Source organism: Aspergillus oryzae, chromosome 4 (assembly GCF_000184455.2).
Source record: "Aspergillus oryzae RIB40 DNA, chromosome 4".
Lineage (NCBI taxonomy): Eukaryota > Fungi > Ascomycota > Eurotiomycetes > Eurotiales > Aspergillaceae > Aspergillus > Aspergillus oryzae.
The window spans coordinates 3,017,478-3,033,018 of NC_036438.1; the positions used below are offsets into that span (position 1 = coordinate 3,017,478).

A 15,541-nucleotide genomic window follows, 5' to 3' on the forward strand; every position below is an offset into this window, starting at 1 on the left:
ATCTTTCAATACCGTAATACGGAGGACCTGATATTACGGCTCGAGGGTTTTCGCTACCAGCCCCAGAAGTAAGAGTAGTAGTGAAGCAATTGCAATACAAATCATGGATCGAAGCCTAGGTACTCCGTATAACCTTTTCTATTTTTCTTTCTTTCTTTTTTTTTACACCCTTTCCAACCCCCCTTCCATTAGCTTGGCTTCCCTTTCGATGGTGCTTTCCCCCATCTTCTGAAAACAAAAAATTTCCTTCTAAAGGTCAATCTACCTACATTACTCTCTCCGTAGTACTAGTCGACGGAGGTGCTGACCTGAACCAGCAGTTTAGTACTACTACTACCACCTAGGTGCGTATCTCATCCTACCCATACGCTGGACCCTATCTAATAAATTCCCGTCCGTAAGTACTGTACCTTACCGAACCTAACCTGAGGTACGACTAACTTGACATGAGTGACTAGTCGGATTACTTACCTAACCAACCACCTGCCCTACTTTACTTTACACACCCAATTCACCACTAACCCATCGATCTACGATCATTCCTCCAATCGTTACGGGTTGCTAACTCACAATTACACGCATAGCTCCTCCTCTCCATCAACGACCGAATTGCTACCTAGGATTATTTTCCTGCGCTGACCTGCCCTTGACCTGGTGGCACACCCTACCGGTTCTTGATCCTCTTCCGAGATTCTCCACACTCTTTGTCCTCCCGGGTTCATCTCGGCCTTGCCTAGGACATCTACTTTATCCTCTCCATCATCAACCTGCTCCCCCGGCGTGCCTCACTTAGAGCCGCTGCCCTGACTACTTCCCTCAATCGGTCGGCTCACTTGCTTTACCCTCCGTATTCGACCACTCCTCAACGGTTGTCCTTTCTCATGTGCCTTTCGCCTCGGATGACTGCCCCCTTCCATCCGCGATAAGACACGCGCAATTTTCTTCCGCTCACGATCAGATCGTCGCATTTAAGAAATGGTGGCTCCGGCCTCGACGGGAGGCAACTCGACTGGCGGACAGCCTCCGGCGAGCCGTCAACCCACCCGATCCTCTAGCACCCACCCGTCGCATTCTCACAATGTACCCTTAAGTGCTCGACGGTCTACACCTCTCGACTTGTCCACGGTTGAGCGACGTGGACAGCCCAATGCCCCTCGAGAGCCAAGTAAACGTATCCGACCTCACGGTTTACAAGAGGCACCTACGTTTCGGCCGACTGAGGAGGAATTCAAGGATCCGGAAAAATATATCCGTAAGATAGCGCCCGAAGGCAAGAAATATGGAATCTGTAGGATCATTCCACCAGAAGGCTGGCAACCGCCGTTTGCCATTGACACAGAGGTATGTACATACTTGTGATGATTTGTTGGCTTGTCAGGATACATCTCCATGGCTGTCTATCAGCTCGGATGGGAATCCCTTTCCCCCCTTCTGCCAATTCACAATAATACAAGTGAGGTATGGAGGCTGACAAACCGTCTTACAGCGATTCCACTTCAAAACCCGCCGACAGGAGCTCAACTCGGTTGAAGGAGGTATGCCCCCGCGTTCAGCCACGTCTGCCGCCGGTGGTGCTCCGCAGCCCAGTTCTGACCCGGACCCAGGAACCCGAGCAAATCTAAACTATCTCGATCAGCTGGCCAAATTCCACAAACAACATGGGACCAATCTCAACCGTTTTCCGAGCGTCGATAAACGCCCTCTGGATTTGTACAAGTTGAAAAAGGCTGTCGAGGTTAGGGGTGGTTTTGACCAAGTGTGCAAGATGAAGAAATGGGCAGAGATTGGCCGCGATCTTGGCTACAGTGGCAAAATCATGTCTTCACTTTCAACATCGCTGAAGAATTCCTATCAGCGATGGCTCCAACCATACGAAGAGTACCTCCGCGTGGCTAAGCCCGGGGTGCAGCAACAATTGGAGCTAGAACATGGTGGCCCTTACACACCATCACCTCATCAGTCGCCTATGGCTAAAAAGCCCATGCCACTTGACAATGGCACGTCACACATGCTACCCAAGGGAACAATGAGTGTCCCGCCGTCAGCTCCGCAGAGCACTCCTAGGGAGGTTGAAGCAACCCCAGATAAACCAACACCTCCAATTGAGCCGACGCCTTCTCGGCCAATAGCTTCTGGGTTCACACCCGTGAATGCTAGTTCGGGATTTACTGCTGTCAACCGGTCGCCATCTTTTGTAGCAGTAAACAACAATCCGACCATAAAGCGTGAAATTGAGAATGGCTCTTTGACACCGAAAAGTGTCGCCGAGCATCCTTCAATCTCGACTCCTGTCTCTAATGGCCATGGCCATCACACAAAGCGCGCGATTAGCCACGAAAGTGGTTCTCAAACTGAAAATGGAGATGACCCGAACGGTCGGCGTAGTAAGCGTCTTCGCAAAGGTGTGTAAACATTGTTGTCATCCATCATTCTATGCGAAACCTAATGATTTCGTAGATGCGCCTTTACCTACAATTGCCGGTTCACATATGAGTCTTCTTCGGCCCGCCCCGCCCCGGGCACGGAAGAGTGACGGCCGAAAGACGGGTGATGTAAGCTGATATCACGTTGCCGATCGTGATTATACTGTGCTAACTATACCTAGAAATGTGAGAATTGTGGCAAATCCGAAGACATCTCCTCGATCCTGGTGTGCGATAGTTGCGAGCAAGGATATCACAAGTACTGTCTTGACCCCCCTCTGACTACCATCCCCGAATACGATTGGCACTGCCCAAAATGCCTGGTAGGCACAGGGGAGTTTGGCTTCGAGGAAGGAGGAGTCTACTCGCTTAAACAGTTTCAAGAAAAGGCAAATAACTTCAAAAAGAGTTATTTCGCCTCAAAGATGCCCTTTGATCCTGTCCTCAACAGTCATAGACGGGAGTCTGAGGACGACGTGGAACGCGAGTTCTGGAGATTAGTGGAGAGCCTGACAGAGACCGTTGAAGTAGAGTATGGTGCTGACATACATTCGACTACTCACGGTAGTGGATTTCCTACTATTGAACGGAATCCTCTTGATCCTTATTCAGTTGACCCTTGGAACCTGAATGTTCTTCCTTTCCACGGTGACTCATTATTCCGCCATATCAAGTCGGACATCTCTGGCATGACAGTCCCCTGGGTTTATGTCGGCATGTGTTTCTCAACATTCTGCTGGCATAATGAAGACCATTATGCGTACTCAGCCAACTATCAACACTTTGGTGCCACAAAAACTTGGTACGGCATTCCTGGGGCTGACGCAGAAGCGTTTGAGGAAGCGATGCGGCAGGCAGTCCCGGAGCTTTTCGAGGGTCAGCCTGATCTTCTCTTCCAACTAGTAACCTTAATGCCGCCAGATCAGCTCAGAAAGGCTGGTGTTAATGTGTATGCGCTTGATCAACGAGCTGGGCAATTCGTCATCACCTTCCCCCAAGCGTACCACGCAGGATTCAATCATGGCTTTAATTTTAATGAGGCTGTCAACTTTGCACCTGCAGACTGGGAACCTTGGGGTGCAATGGGTGTGGAGCGTCTACAGGATTTCCGGCGACATCCTTGTTTTTCGCATGACGAATTACTTTTAACAGCGGCAGCTCGTGATGCATCCATTACAACTGCTAAATGGTTGTCTCCGGCCCTTCAGCGGACCTGCACACGGGAACTTTCTGAGCGAGCTTCATTTTTCTCTCGACATCGGGAAGTTGCTCCGCACCATTGCACGCTTGGTTCTGAAGATGCCATGGACATTGGTGGTTGCCAGCTGAAGTTCGTAGTCGAAGATGAGGACCTACCTGAAGAAGATTACCAGTGCCAGTGGTGCAAAGCTTATGCTTATCTGACACAATTTCGCTGCCATAAAACCGGGAAAACCGTTTGTTTGTCACATATCGATATGAATGTTTGTTGTGGAGAGCCACTAAAACAAAAGCTACTTGGGCCAGATCACACATTACGGTACCGATTTAGTGATGAGGCTCTGAAGGCCTTGGTGCAAAAAGTTCAGGACCGTGCCAGGATCCCGGAAGCATGGGGTGAGAAGCTCGACAAGACATTGGAAGATGAGCCTAGGCCACAGTTGAAGGTCCTTCATAACCTATTGAGTGAAGGTGAGAAAATCCCATACCATTTGCCTGGTCTCCAAGATCTTGCGGCCTTCGTCCAGCGCTGCGATAAGTGGGTTGAAGAAGCAACCAACTATATTACCCGGAAGCAGCAAAACCGGAGGAAAAATGAGAAGGCTTGGCGAAGAAGCAGTTCTAAAGCCGCGCAGCTGGAAGAACGTGATCGTGAAGTTCGCAGAGTAGAAAATATCTACGCCCTTCTTGCAGAGGCTGATAAACTGTCGTTCGACTGTCCACAGATGGCTTCTCTGGAAGAGAAGACCCGCGAGATCGAGAAATTCCGCCAGGACGTTAACGTTGCCCTCATGAACCCCCACATTCGATCGGTCCAGGAAGTTGAAGATCTGGTGGAGTCCGCACGTAATTTCAACGTGGATATCCCCGAGGTTGAAGGACTGGAACATATTCTCCGGCAAATGAAATGGAACGAGGAAGCGCGTCGGAAGCGCGATCAATACCTGACACTCAAGGACTGTCAAGAACTAATTCTGGCTGGTGAGCAGCTGGGTTTGTCGGATACCAACGATCATCTGGTCTACTTTAAGGATCTATGCCGCCATGGTGAGGCCTGGGAAGCTAAAGCCAAAGAATTGATGTCTGTAGAAGCTGTTCACTACCAGCAACTAGAAGCCTTATCTGCCCAGGCTTCTCGTTTCCCTGTCTCCCCTGAGACGCTTTCTGCAGTAGATGCCATATTGACAAAACAGCGTGAAGCGCAGAAAAAAATCCAGTCTCTGTATGAGAGAAGCAAGGATCCGGAATTCAGGAACCGCCCCAAGTACAAGGAAGTCCGCGAACTCATGGAGTCCCTTGAGGAGCTGAACAGCCGGCCAACTGGAGCCATTGACCTGGAACGTGAGCAGAAGCGCCATGAGGATTGGATGAGAAAAGGCAAGAAATTATTCGGAAAGGCAAATGCCCCGCTACATATCTTGAAGTCGCATATGGAATATGTTGAAAAGAGGAACTCGTATTGTTTTGATTTGGAAGACCGCTGTCGACCCCCGGTCGAACCTTCATCGCGAGATAACACCCCCGATGGTTTGTTAGACAATAATAATATCACACCTAGCATGTGGGGCGGTGGGAAATCACGGAAGCGAGACGTCTTCTGTATTTGCAGACACTCTGAAGCTGGAATGATGATCGAGTGCGAAGTCTGCCACGAGTGGTCAGTCTCCCTTGCTCCTCCATTCTGGTTAGTTAACGCTATAGGCACTGGCTAACCCTTAATAACAGGTATCACGGCAAGTGCCTAAAGATTGCGAGGGGCAAAGTCAAAGAATTCGACAAGTATACCTGTCCTATCTGCGATTGGCGCCAAAAAATACCCCGAGATGCGGCTCGTCCAAAGCTAGAAGATCTTCTAGACTGGCAGGCCGAAGTCGCAGGCTTGCCTTTCCAACCTGATGAGGAACAAACCTTGGACAACATCATCAATCAAGCAGTTGGTTTCCGAGACTTCCTCCATGGCTTCACCAACGCCGCATGCACCACGACTGAGGAGGTTCCCACATTGATATTCTATCTCCGAAAGATAGAAGGCGCGGAGGTCTTGTTGGCGTACGAAACCAACTTCTTCCGACAAGAGATCCATAAATGGGCTCCGGTAGCACCAGAACCGCCTCCGATCCTGGAACAGTCTCTGTCGACTCGCAAGCCACGTCCAACAAAACAGCAAAAGATTATGGCACAGCTCGGCGTTGACCGCCCTGAGGATCTCCCTCCTCATTTGCGTACAAAACACCCCAGCCGTAAATCTATTGATTTACAATCGGGCAAGTCTTCCCTGCTTCCTGAATCACAGACTTCGGGCGATGGCTCAAATTCCGATTCAAATCGTGGTGAACCTACATTGGCCCCTATGACTGATGCCCAAAACCCGCCTTATCCTTTCTCTGCCAATTATTCGCTTCCTGCAAGCGATTCTACACCGGCATTTGCTCCTAGCTCTTCTGCTTTCCTGCCACATGTTGCCGCTCACTCCCCTTCATTCCCTGCACGCTCCCCATCTCCAAGTCATGAAGGACTTGATGCATCTCTCTTTAGCTCTCCACGGTTCAATAGGGACCCTGACGACGGACCACCAGGGGTCGATGTTGATAATGAAAACCCCTTTGACAGCAGTCCTCGGCAGAATCTTGACGATGTCTTTGCAGATTTGACAAATCAAGATGCAGAGCCCGAGCCGGAACCAGGGCAAGAGCCAGAGCTCATGGAGAACACACATGCTAATGAGGCTCTGGAAGTACTTGATGCGAGCAATGGGGATCGTTCTGAAACTCCGCAGGACGAGGAGCCACAGGACGATAAGTCCAGTGCGGAAGTCAATGGCGCAGTTGAGGCCGATCGCAGTACAGAGGATTTGTAACGCTGTTTTAAAGTATAATCCCTATCAACAAATTGGCGCTTCATGGGTTCTCCAGATTCTTGCCTTGCGCATTCATGACAACGATGCGAGTATAACGATATCTACAAAATGAGTTCGATTGAAAGAGTGCGTTCGATGCATTGTTTTCCGCATGATCCGATATTCCAAGGCGCTGCCTTCACAAGTCTCCAGGGAGGCTTACTCTTGTGTTCTTGATGTAAAGTTATTATGGTATTGATATTCCCGGGACGCAATCGATTAGTACGTGCTTTCCTTGTCAGCTGGCTTTGACAATCATTTTATTTGTTGCGACTCAGCGGTCTGTTCCTTCTTCCTCTCTTCCTCTCTCTTTCTTCGCCATGCATTTCGTCTGCTTACATGGACCGGGTGTATCAAAAAAATGTGGGGTGTCCTGGGAGCTGGCAATTTCTCAACGCGCGCGTGGTCTGTTTTTTCCTTTCTTTCTTTTGTTTCTTTTTATCTTTTTATTTTATCTCTTTTCTTTGCTTCGATTGATATTTACGTCGTTCTATATCTACAAGGGTGAACCTGAAGTGATAGCCCATGACCTGTTATCTGATTTCACCACCCATGCCTCTATAAGGCCAAGCAAGCCCGTCTCTGTACGCTGGTATCATTGAGTGGTATGCTCATGTCTACTGGATTCCTCTCGTCTTTGCTTTGTTTGGCCCTGTGCTCCGTGTAATACTAGTCAGACTACCGATTTTCTGTACCTTTAATGAATAGACATTAGTTCGCTCAAACTGACATTCTCGCCTTTGCCACGTCACTCGATGTCTGCATACGCACTTAGGGCCGACTGCCCACCGGTGTGGATAAATAGTGCATTTACTCGACCTTCGCTGGGCGAGCTCTCAAGGCGGCGTGACCAGTCTCTGATGAGTTCGCCCACCTGTACCCAGTGCATTACGCCTCTCATAACCTTGACTGTGTACACAGGATCAACGATGACCCCTTCTTCCTGCGCTAGAAATGCCAGGGTCTTCTTGGATGTCTGGTCCAGTTCTCCGTAGGCTGTGCCAGCAAACCGATCGTCTAACTGGACATCTTCCGGTGTGACGTCCCGCTCAGGGTCCAGTCCAATGAGATATGCCGCACGCCGGGCAAAGTTGAGCACTCGACCTTCATGATATTCTCGCGGCTTGGTAGGGGAATTCAAGATCCCGATGACCTTACGACCAATAACCCTCTCTGCATTTTCATCCTGTCGCTGTGCCTCGATTTTCTGCAGTAATTTGAACCCCGCAATCAAGCCTCCCACGGTACTTCCACTCCCACACGCAACAAATACATAATCGAACCGGCCATTTTCTCCCAGTTGCTCCTTTTCCTGCGCCGCAATTTCAAATGCGCACCGCGCATACCCCAGCCCACCCAAGGGATGCAAACTAGCCCCCGAAGGAATCCAGTAGGGCACCTTCCCCTGAGCACGCAATCCCTCCAGAATAGGCGTAATCGGGTCACTGTTATCCACCGTCGAACTATCCTCGAGCATCCGCACCTCCGCTCCTAGAAGCCGGGCAATTTGCACGTTACCCGTGCGTAGAAAAACATCCTTATCTGAACTGGCAGTTAAACCGCCTCCTGTAGCTTTATGGAGAATAACAATTGCTTCGAGTCCGAGTCGTCGCGCTACCGAGGCGACTTGCACTGTATGATTGCTTTGGATAGCACCCTCGGTCACCAGGGTGGTGGTAGCCTTTGCTTCTGATCTTTCTCCGGGTCCATGCAAACTTGAATTAGACAGGATGTCAGGGACAATATACTCGAGTTTGCGGTACTTGTTGCCTGCACAGGCGAGTGGGGAGGAGTGGTCTTCGCGCTTTGCGAAGAGGGAGACTGCGGGGGCGGATCTGGGGTTGTGATTGAGGTGTCTGGTTAGTGCTGGGAGAGGATGAATGGGAGAGGGGTAGGGATATAGAAGAGGGTATCTGGGGAGCTTTGCGAAGGTTTCTGGGAGAGAGAAGGACATGTTGATGGGTGAGTTGGTTTGTTGATTTGGAGAGCAGTGATGTAATGGGAGAAGTATATATCGTGCACCGAATCAGAATATGCTATATAAACCTAGAGTTCAAGGCCAGTATCAACAGCTGGGTCCCATAACTCAGTCGGTTAGAGTGCTGAGCTAATAACTCAGAAGTCGAGAGTTCGAGCCTCTCTGGGACCATGTCTTTTTGCGTGGTTTTTAACCTTGTCTATGCATTAATGGAGTGGCTGGCACTGTTTTTCTCTTCTACTTTTTTTTTTAAGCTCCATTTTCGATCAATTTTATAGATTGCTGTAGCGAATGATTAGCTGATGCTATGTAGTCGGTACGAAGTGCGATGATTTTCCGTCCATAGATATATTTATATATTTTTCTCATCGCTTATCACCATCACCAACGCCACCGTCAACAACGCGGGGAACAACACCACACAAACCCACACAATGGCCAATAATTCCGAGCACACTCTTTTCCGGTTCTTAAAAGCTGCTCTGCAGACACACCACCGGTTTCTCTCTGGCGCATTGACACGCGCAGAAGCACCCGTCTACGTCATCGGCAATCCCTCCGCGGACCTCGACTCTATCATCTCCGCGATAACCTACTCATACTTCGCCAACAACACTGACCGGCACCATGTTCCCCTGATAAACCTACCGAACGTTCCATCGGGCTCTGAGCTGCACCGGTTGCGACCGGAGTTCGTCAAAGCTTTATGGTTGTCAACTCACCCCCCGGCGCGAGGTGAGCAACCATGGGAGGAGACACCCGAATCGGCCGGGGCGATCCTCCACGACCATATCCTCACCGTGGCAGATTTCAACGCACACATGGAGGAGAAAGGAAAGGTTAACGAAAAATATCAGATAAGCGCCGATGCGGTTCTTGTAGACTGGAATGCACTGCCAAACGACACCCCGGACGGACAGAAAGGAAAGGGTAGTTTAGACGGGCTGCCGACGGTTGAATTCAACGTGATAGGCTGCGTTGACCATCACCAAGACGATGGATTCCTTCGTCCCGGTATCCAACCGAAAGTCATTGAGAAGAGCGGGTCATGCACATCGCTTGTTATACACACGCTGAACAAGCGGGGAATATGGTCGGAGGGAAGAGCAGAAGATTCCCACACCCGACGAATGGCAGCCGAGGAGCAAGTAGCCTCGCTTGCCATAACCCCCGTTCTTATTGATACCGCCAACCTCACAGCGAAAGACAAAGTAACCCAATTCGACATCCAGGCTGTGGATTTCCTGACCCCCAAATTCAACAAGGGCGCAACGGACAAAGACAAGCTCTATGCGCAAGTCCTCGAGGCAAAGCAGAACAGCCTAGACCTTCTGACTGTCGATGAGATCCTGGATCGCGACTACAAGCAGTGGACCGAGACGTCTCCCCGCGAACCAGGGACACCCCTTAACATCGGCTTCTGCTCTATGGTCAGGTCGATTCCGTGGGTTGTTCGCAAGGCAGGGTCCCCGCAAGAGTTCCTGGATGCAGTGTACGAGTTTGCCTCTAAACGGGAATTGGGCATTGTCGTTGTCATGGCGGCTTTCAGTTCGAGTGATGACAAGTTTCATAGAGAATTGTTTGTGTGTGCGCTTGACGAGGGCCTTGCAGTTGATGCGCTGGAGAATTTCGTTAAGCAGTCCAACTCGCAGTTGGGTCTTAAGGAGTGGTCTTCTCTCGATGGTGACGGGATGGCTATTAAGGACCTTCTTAATAGCGACGGTGCCCACAAGTGGAGGCATATCTGGACAGCAACGGATATTACGAAGAGCAGGAAGCAGGTTGCCCCGATGATGCGGGAAGCTGTGACCTCTTTGAAATAGAGACTAATCGGATAGACATCTAATCGTGAGAAGTACATTATCATTCTTTCTCATTGGACCTACCAGCGTTAAAAATACATCTATTTCACGGAATAAACTGAGAAGACGCTCGCACTGACGCCTCTCCAAGTCTAGGTAAACAGCGTCCAACTATAATCGCTAAGCCTATTGTCAACAATCCAACATGCCCCATTGACCAAGATAATGTGTAAAAGGAAAACAGAAAAAAGGAAGTGAAGAGATAGATAATCGAACGTTCAACACCGTCTCCATAGAATTGAGAATAAACCCGACAACTCCATATATGTCGTAACCTGAATCCATGATGCTGCCCCTCTAGGGTAAGCTTGACCATATCAAATGAACATTTCCTGATGCAACTATGCAGGATCCCAACCCCGACTCAGATAATGCAATGCATGCAACCGTTAAGCAAGGAGCACAATGAGAAAAGAAAAAGAACATATTAAAGGAAATTGGACCAGTTTGCTCGCTATCGTCGAGGATCATCTGGAGAAAAACATTGCGTTTGGGAGAAGCAAGACCAAGATATCATGAGCATTTTCTGAACATGCCTGATAAACGAGGTTTAGTCGAGAATGCTCCAGATTCTAAAAACATTCCCATTCACAGAAGACACACCACCGGGCGACACGATCCGCGAGGACCAAGCCTCTCCAGGTACCCCGTTCTCCGATTTTAATGACCGTTTCCCAGACACTACCGTCAGCTGTAGCATCGGTCCCTGATTCGGCATTGGAGTTAGAACTGATCATGTGGTCGGCTTTCCGAGTCAATCGCAGGATCTTGCCTGACGGCGATTGTATCGCTAATTTGGCCGGTTTCTCCCGCCCGGATGCTGACCGACCTGATGAGATAGCTGACGTCGACGCGGAAAATTCATTGGAGACGGTGGACACAGAGGACCCACCGGCAGAGCTGGAGACCATGCTAAGTGCACTGGCGGGTCGAGAGAACACAGATGGAGAGATTCGCCCACTGACACCTGCTTCACTGCTCATCGACGAAGATGACGGCGAGGAAGGATGTTGCCGTACGGCGAAGACGAAGGTATTGTTGACTGCAAGTCTTGCGCACTGGGGCTGCATGATATACAAATCATGACGCTGGGCATGAGGGGTTGGATGACGAAGCACGAAATCATATGGTGGGTTCTCCCCAGCATGAATGATTGGGAGCGTGAGGGCTAGAGGATGCGGAATGTCTCGACTGGAGTGCATTAGCCCTTTCTTTCCCGCATACACCTTGAGCGTGCCCTGTCCTTCGTCGCCTGGTAAGATGGCTTTGACAGTGATTCGCTTTTGACCGTTGACCCAGTCGGGCTGCACTAGGGCACGCTTGCGTATCACCTCTCCACTTTCGAAGAAGTCACCATCTGCGTCGCGGGCGAAGGCGGGAGCTTCGATTTCGGCGGCACATTCTACATCTGGAGGTACGAATAGACGGATTTGTAAGACCTCCAGACCCTCAATTCGAACAACACTGGTATCGTAATCAGGAAACTGCAGGCCCATCTTGAAATACGTTGGACAAGTCGTAGGCAGAGCAAGAAGCACGTCGGGGGAAATAGGAGGGCAAATATGTTGTTCTTCATGAGAAAGAGGTACATGTGTATAACAGATCTCGAGAGGACGGGTAAGGAAATACCAACTTTCTGCCGAGGAAGGGTTGTTGGTAACGAACTGGCTCCTCCGCGGGTTGGTTGGGCTTGCTAACGAACAGTCCATGATGCGCCATTCACCATCAACTAGTACAGCATTCCACCAATGATTGGCTCGGGATAGGCTGTCCAAGTCAAATAATTCGCCAGGAGACTTGAGATACCCTTTAATTGCGTCGGCGTGCATGCCAACCGCGGCACACATTTCTTTAACGAGGAACGCAACTTCCTGAGGACTTCCCCTTTTTGTCTGCAGTACCCGCCTGAGGTCCATCCCAACTTCTTCAACAGGCTCATCCCAGGCAATCTTCTCACTGACCCAAGTAAAGATGGCGCGAAGCCTTTGAACATCACTCTTGTAAGGCCGGCAGACATACCCTTGTGCGAGACTCATAGGGTTGGTCATGGGGGGAAGGCTGTTAACGAATCGAGCACTCTTGTCAACAAGGGATAAATTGACGGAGCCAAAGTTGGTTGGTTCACTGATTGGTAGACCATCAATGCTTTCATCACCTTCGGCGGTTTCATAGAGCTCTTCCACCGCGTAAATAACTGGATAATCCATCATGTGGCATCGCTCAACTCTCTCCATCCTTTCGTTTCGGCTGGGAGAGCTTGCTCGGTTCACATCGCGCCGCACTTGGACCCAATCAATGCCATTACTGCCGAGTCCCATCTCCCGAGCAGTATCACGGTGAGAGTGTGAAGAGCGTATTGGAGAAGTCGCTCTACCCTTGGTAGGTGAATAGGACCCGCCATTTTGCCCAACTGCGATGCTACTTCTGGCATTAGCGGCACCGGTCTTTGCAGATTCAAAAATCTTTTTGAAAAACCCTTGTTTCTTGGCTTTGGGGGTGGAAAGGCCTCCGAATACTCCGGCAGACTCTTCGGGTCCAGTGCCCGAAGGTGACCAGGGAACGGCTGATGAAGCGCCCTGTCGAGAGGTATTATGACTCGAGTGGTATGATACTCCGGTTAGGGGGGTTTCGGGCCGCGAGACTCTTGATACATCACTGAACCCTCTTGTGCGGAAAGTGTCCAGTGCGGTATTGGGCCGCTCATTTGCTCCAATCCCTCTCCGGGCATAACTCCCTGCACTGGTGGCACTAAAGCCGCCAGCTGATGGACCACTCATTAGGCTCTGACTGGTTCTTTCGGTGCTCGTTGTTATGTTGGTCCCGTTACTCTGCACGCCACTCGAAGAATTTGTAGTACTCGACTTGTTAGTGTAGCTCCGGTTGAGCATTTCCGCTCTCATGTCCTGTCCAGAACGGCGGTTCTTCAAATAGGGGTACTGGGCCGGAATGGAATTGTGTCTTCCGTGGTAAGGAACATTTCGGGGTGGTGGCGGAGGAGGTTCCTCATCATCCTCTGGCATTTCTACATCTTCAGATCCTCTTCGGCTTTGCTCCTGCATCTGACGAAGCCGGCTTTCCATCCTTTGTACGTAGTTGTTCAACTGTGGAGGTCCGTCGAGGAAGTGATCCTGCGCGTATACGCTGCCCCTATGCGGCTGGCCACCATGATACTGATACTCCTTTTCACCATCAAATCCCAATGAGGTTAATGGGCGATTCATGACCTGCAAAGATCGACTGTCCCGCAGACTGTCATAAGCATCCGGTGACCATGGGTCATCAAACATCGGTCGAGGAGATGGCGAATGAGTCTCGCGGGACATGCCCATATCCTCTAAAGATGTCATGACATCTTCCATTGCGTCTCGCAGGGGAGAGGGTGTATGTCCATTTACATCTGAATGTGCTGCTGGAGAGGGAGTCCTCGGCATCGTCACATAACGGTCGTTCATGTCGTAGCGAGCCGGAACATCTATGGACGGCTGACGATTGACAGCGACTCTGTGTGGGGGAGGAGGTGGCGGTGGCGGCGACTCTTCACGTTCCTGAAGCTGCAGCGGAGATATCTCGCGGGATGTTGGCCGGGACAAAGATACGCTGTGCCTAGGTACCGCAGGTGGCGCTATATCAGACTGGTCTAGAGGCCGAGGAGATGCTACACGAGAGGGAGGCCTATAAACCACGAGGTCCTGCCCAGTGGGGATTGTAGGGTCCAGTGATGGATCGGCTTCCGGGGGGCGGGGGGAGACTGCTCGTGAGGGAGGCCTAGGTCGGGAGACTGTTTGGTTTGAGGTGGTGGGAGTGGAAATCGACGGAAGATCAGGTTCTTGTGGGGGACGAGGCGATATCGCACGTGAAGGTGGCCGGGATCGCGAAGGTCTAGCAGTAGGAGTCGATTGCCTCACCGAGCTTGCGGGGGTGCGCAGAGGCTTGACTTTCCGGGGATGACTGCCATCACGAGGTGGCGTTTGAGGGATTGAACTCTTGACAAGGGACGTCGAAGTCCCATTTCTGGAGAGCTCTCCTGAGGGCGCAAGCGCTTCTTTATGTGCTTGGAAAGGCTTTCTAAACACCGTTTTTTGTTTTTTAGGAGCTGAAGTAGGATTTGTGATCGGCGATTGAGCTGCCTGAACCATAGGACCTGTTGTTGTCCGACTGACTGGAACGAAATCCTCCCCCAGAACCTCGACGAAGTTGGATGGAAACAGTCCCACCATGCGTCTATCTCGTCGTAACCGACCCATCCACCACTGACCATCTCCGGCATTGAGGCATTCGATCAGATCCCCCTCCACAAACCCCAGATCTCGTTTGGTTTCTCCGCCCCACGAATAGACAGCTCGACACCAGCATGGGAACCGAGAGGGCAACTGAGGTGCGCTTGGGGTCATCGCGGGTGAGTATGAGCGAGGGGAGAGAAGGTGGCGTTAGTCGGAGATAAAGCACCGTATTCACTAAGTGTTAGGAACAATGAGTTGCGCAATCAATCAAAAGAGTGCGCCAAGGTTGTTGAACCAACTTTGGGATAGGGTATAAGGAAGCTCCCCGGTGGCGCAGCGCTGTCAAATGAAAGGCAGTTATGAAAGGACTAGGACCCGTGCAACGGAGGGAACAGGAACATGATAGGAATGAGAATAGAAACGATAAGAGAGACAATAATGGGGAGAAGAAAACTGATAAGATTAAAAAGAGGCAATCATTACCTGTCCATATCAGTTCACATGGAAGACAGAACTAAATGTCCGACGCGAAAGAGAAAAGAAGCAGCAAGCGGTGCAAGGGAGGAGTGACAGAGAGAGGGAGAGAGAGCTGAAAGTCACGGTGAGGCCCGAATGTTTTGGTGTTTACGTGGGCGCCCGTTTGGGACTAGTCGCCGGGCTTATCGATAAGCTTAATGCGCACTGTCCCCCGTGATCAATCAAGATCCTTGATCATACTAAAGTCTTTTCCAACATGCTGCTTTTTTACTATTTCACCTACTTCAACTATTGTAGAAGTGCTCACTCTTGACCAATGCAAGGGAGACCGTCTTATTTTTGTTTGATCATTGCACTATATGCAAACTTGTTGGTAGGATATCTAGCGTATCTTCGTGTCTACCAAATCTAGGATGTGAAGACCCTGAAGGGCCCCTTCTCTTCAGACGATCCATGGTTTATCCTCTCCACTACCCGCACAGCAA

At 50.4% G+C, this 15,541-nt stretch overlaps 4 protein-coding genes and 1 non-coding gene across 5 annotated transcripts; 3 read left to right on the forward strand and 2 right to left on the reverse strand.

Moving 5' to 3' along the window:
* Window positions 1–975: 975 nt before the first annotated feature.
* On the forward strand, window positions 976–6,480 carry AO090102000552 (putative PHD transcription factor (Rum1); the record flags this gene model as incomplete). The annotated part of the gene is made up of 6 exons (XM_001822653.3): window positions 976–1,341; window positions 1,487–1,535; window positions 1,605–2,402; window positions 2,458–2,552; window positions 2,606–5,280; window positions 5,349–6,480. The coding sequence occupies 6 exons, from the start codon at window positions 976–978 to the stop codon at window positions 6,478–6,480; spliced, it is 5,115 nt and encodes a 1,704-aa protein (XP_001822705.1).
* Window positions 6,481–7,267: 787 nt separating this feature from the next.
* Window positions 7,268–8,473, reverse strand: AO090102000551 (1-aminocyclopropane-1-carboxylate deaminase/D-cysteine desulfhydrase; the record flags this gene model as incomplete). The annotated part of the gene is made up of 1 exon (XM_001822652.1): window positions 7,268–8,473. The coding sequence occupies one exon, from the start codon at window positions 8,471–8,473 to the stop codon at window positions 7,268–7,270; it is 1,206 nt and encodes a 401-aa protein (XP_001822704.1).
* Window positions 8,474–8,594: 121 nt separating this feature from the next.
* Window positions 8,595–8,668, forward strand: AO090102t00011. The gene has a single exon. It is a non-coding gene; the product is annotated as a tRNA-Ile (tRNA).
* A 263-nt stretch (window positions 8,669–8,931) lies between these two features.
* Window positions 8,932–10,320, forward strand: AO090102000550 (putative exopolyphosphatase; the record flags this gene model as incomplete). The annotated part of the gene is made up of 1 exon (XM_001822651.3): window positions 8,932–10,320. One exon carries the CDS (start codon window positions 8,932–8,934, stop codon window positions 10,318–10,320), a length of 1,389 nt encoding a protein of 462 aa, XP_001822703.1.
* A 611-nt stretch (window positions 10,321–10,931) lies between these two features.
* On the reverse strand, window positions 10,932–14,750 carry AO090102000549 (putative SH3 domain protein (Cyk3); the record flags this gene model as incomplete). Its single annotated transcript, XM_001822650.1, has 1 exon — window positions 10,932–14,750. One exon carries the CDS (start codon window positions 14,748–14,750, stop codon window positions 10,932–10,934), a length of 3,819 nt encoding a protein of 1,272 aa, XP_001822702.1.
* Between the last annotated feature and the right edge of the window lie 791 nt (window positions 14,751–15,541).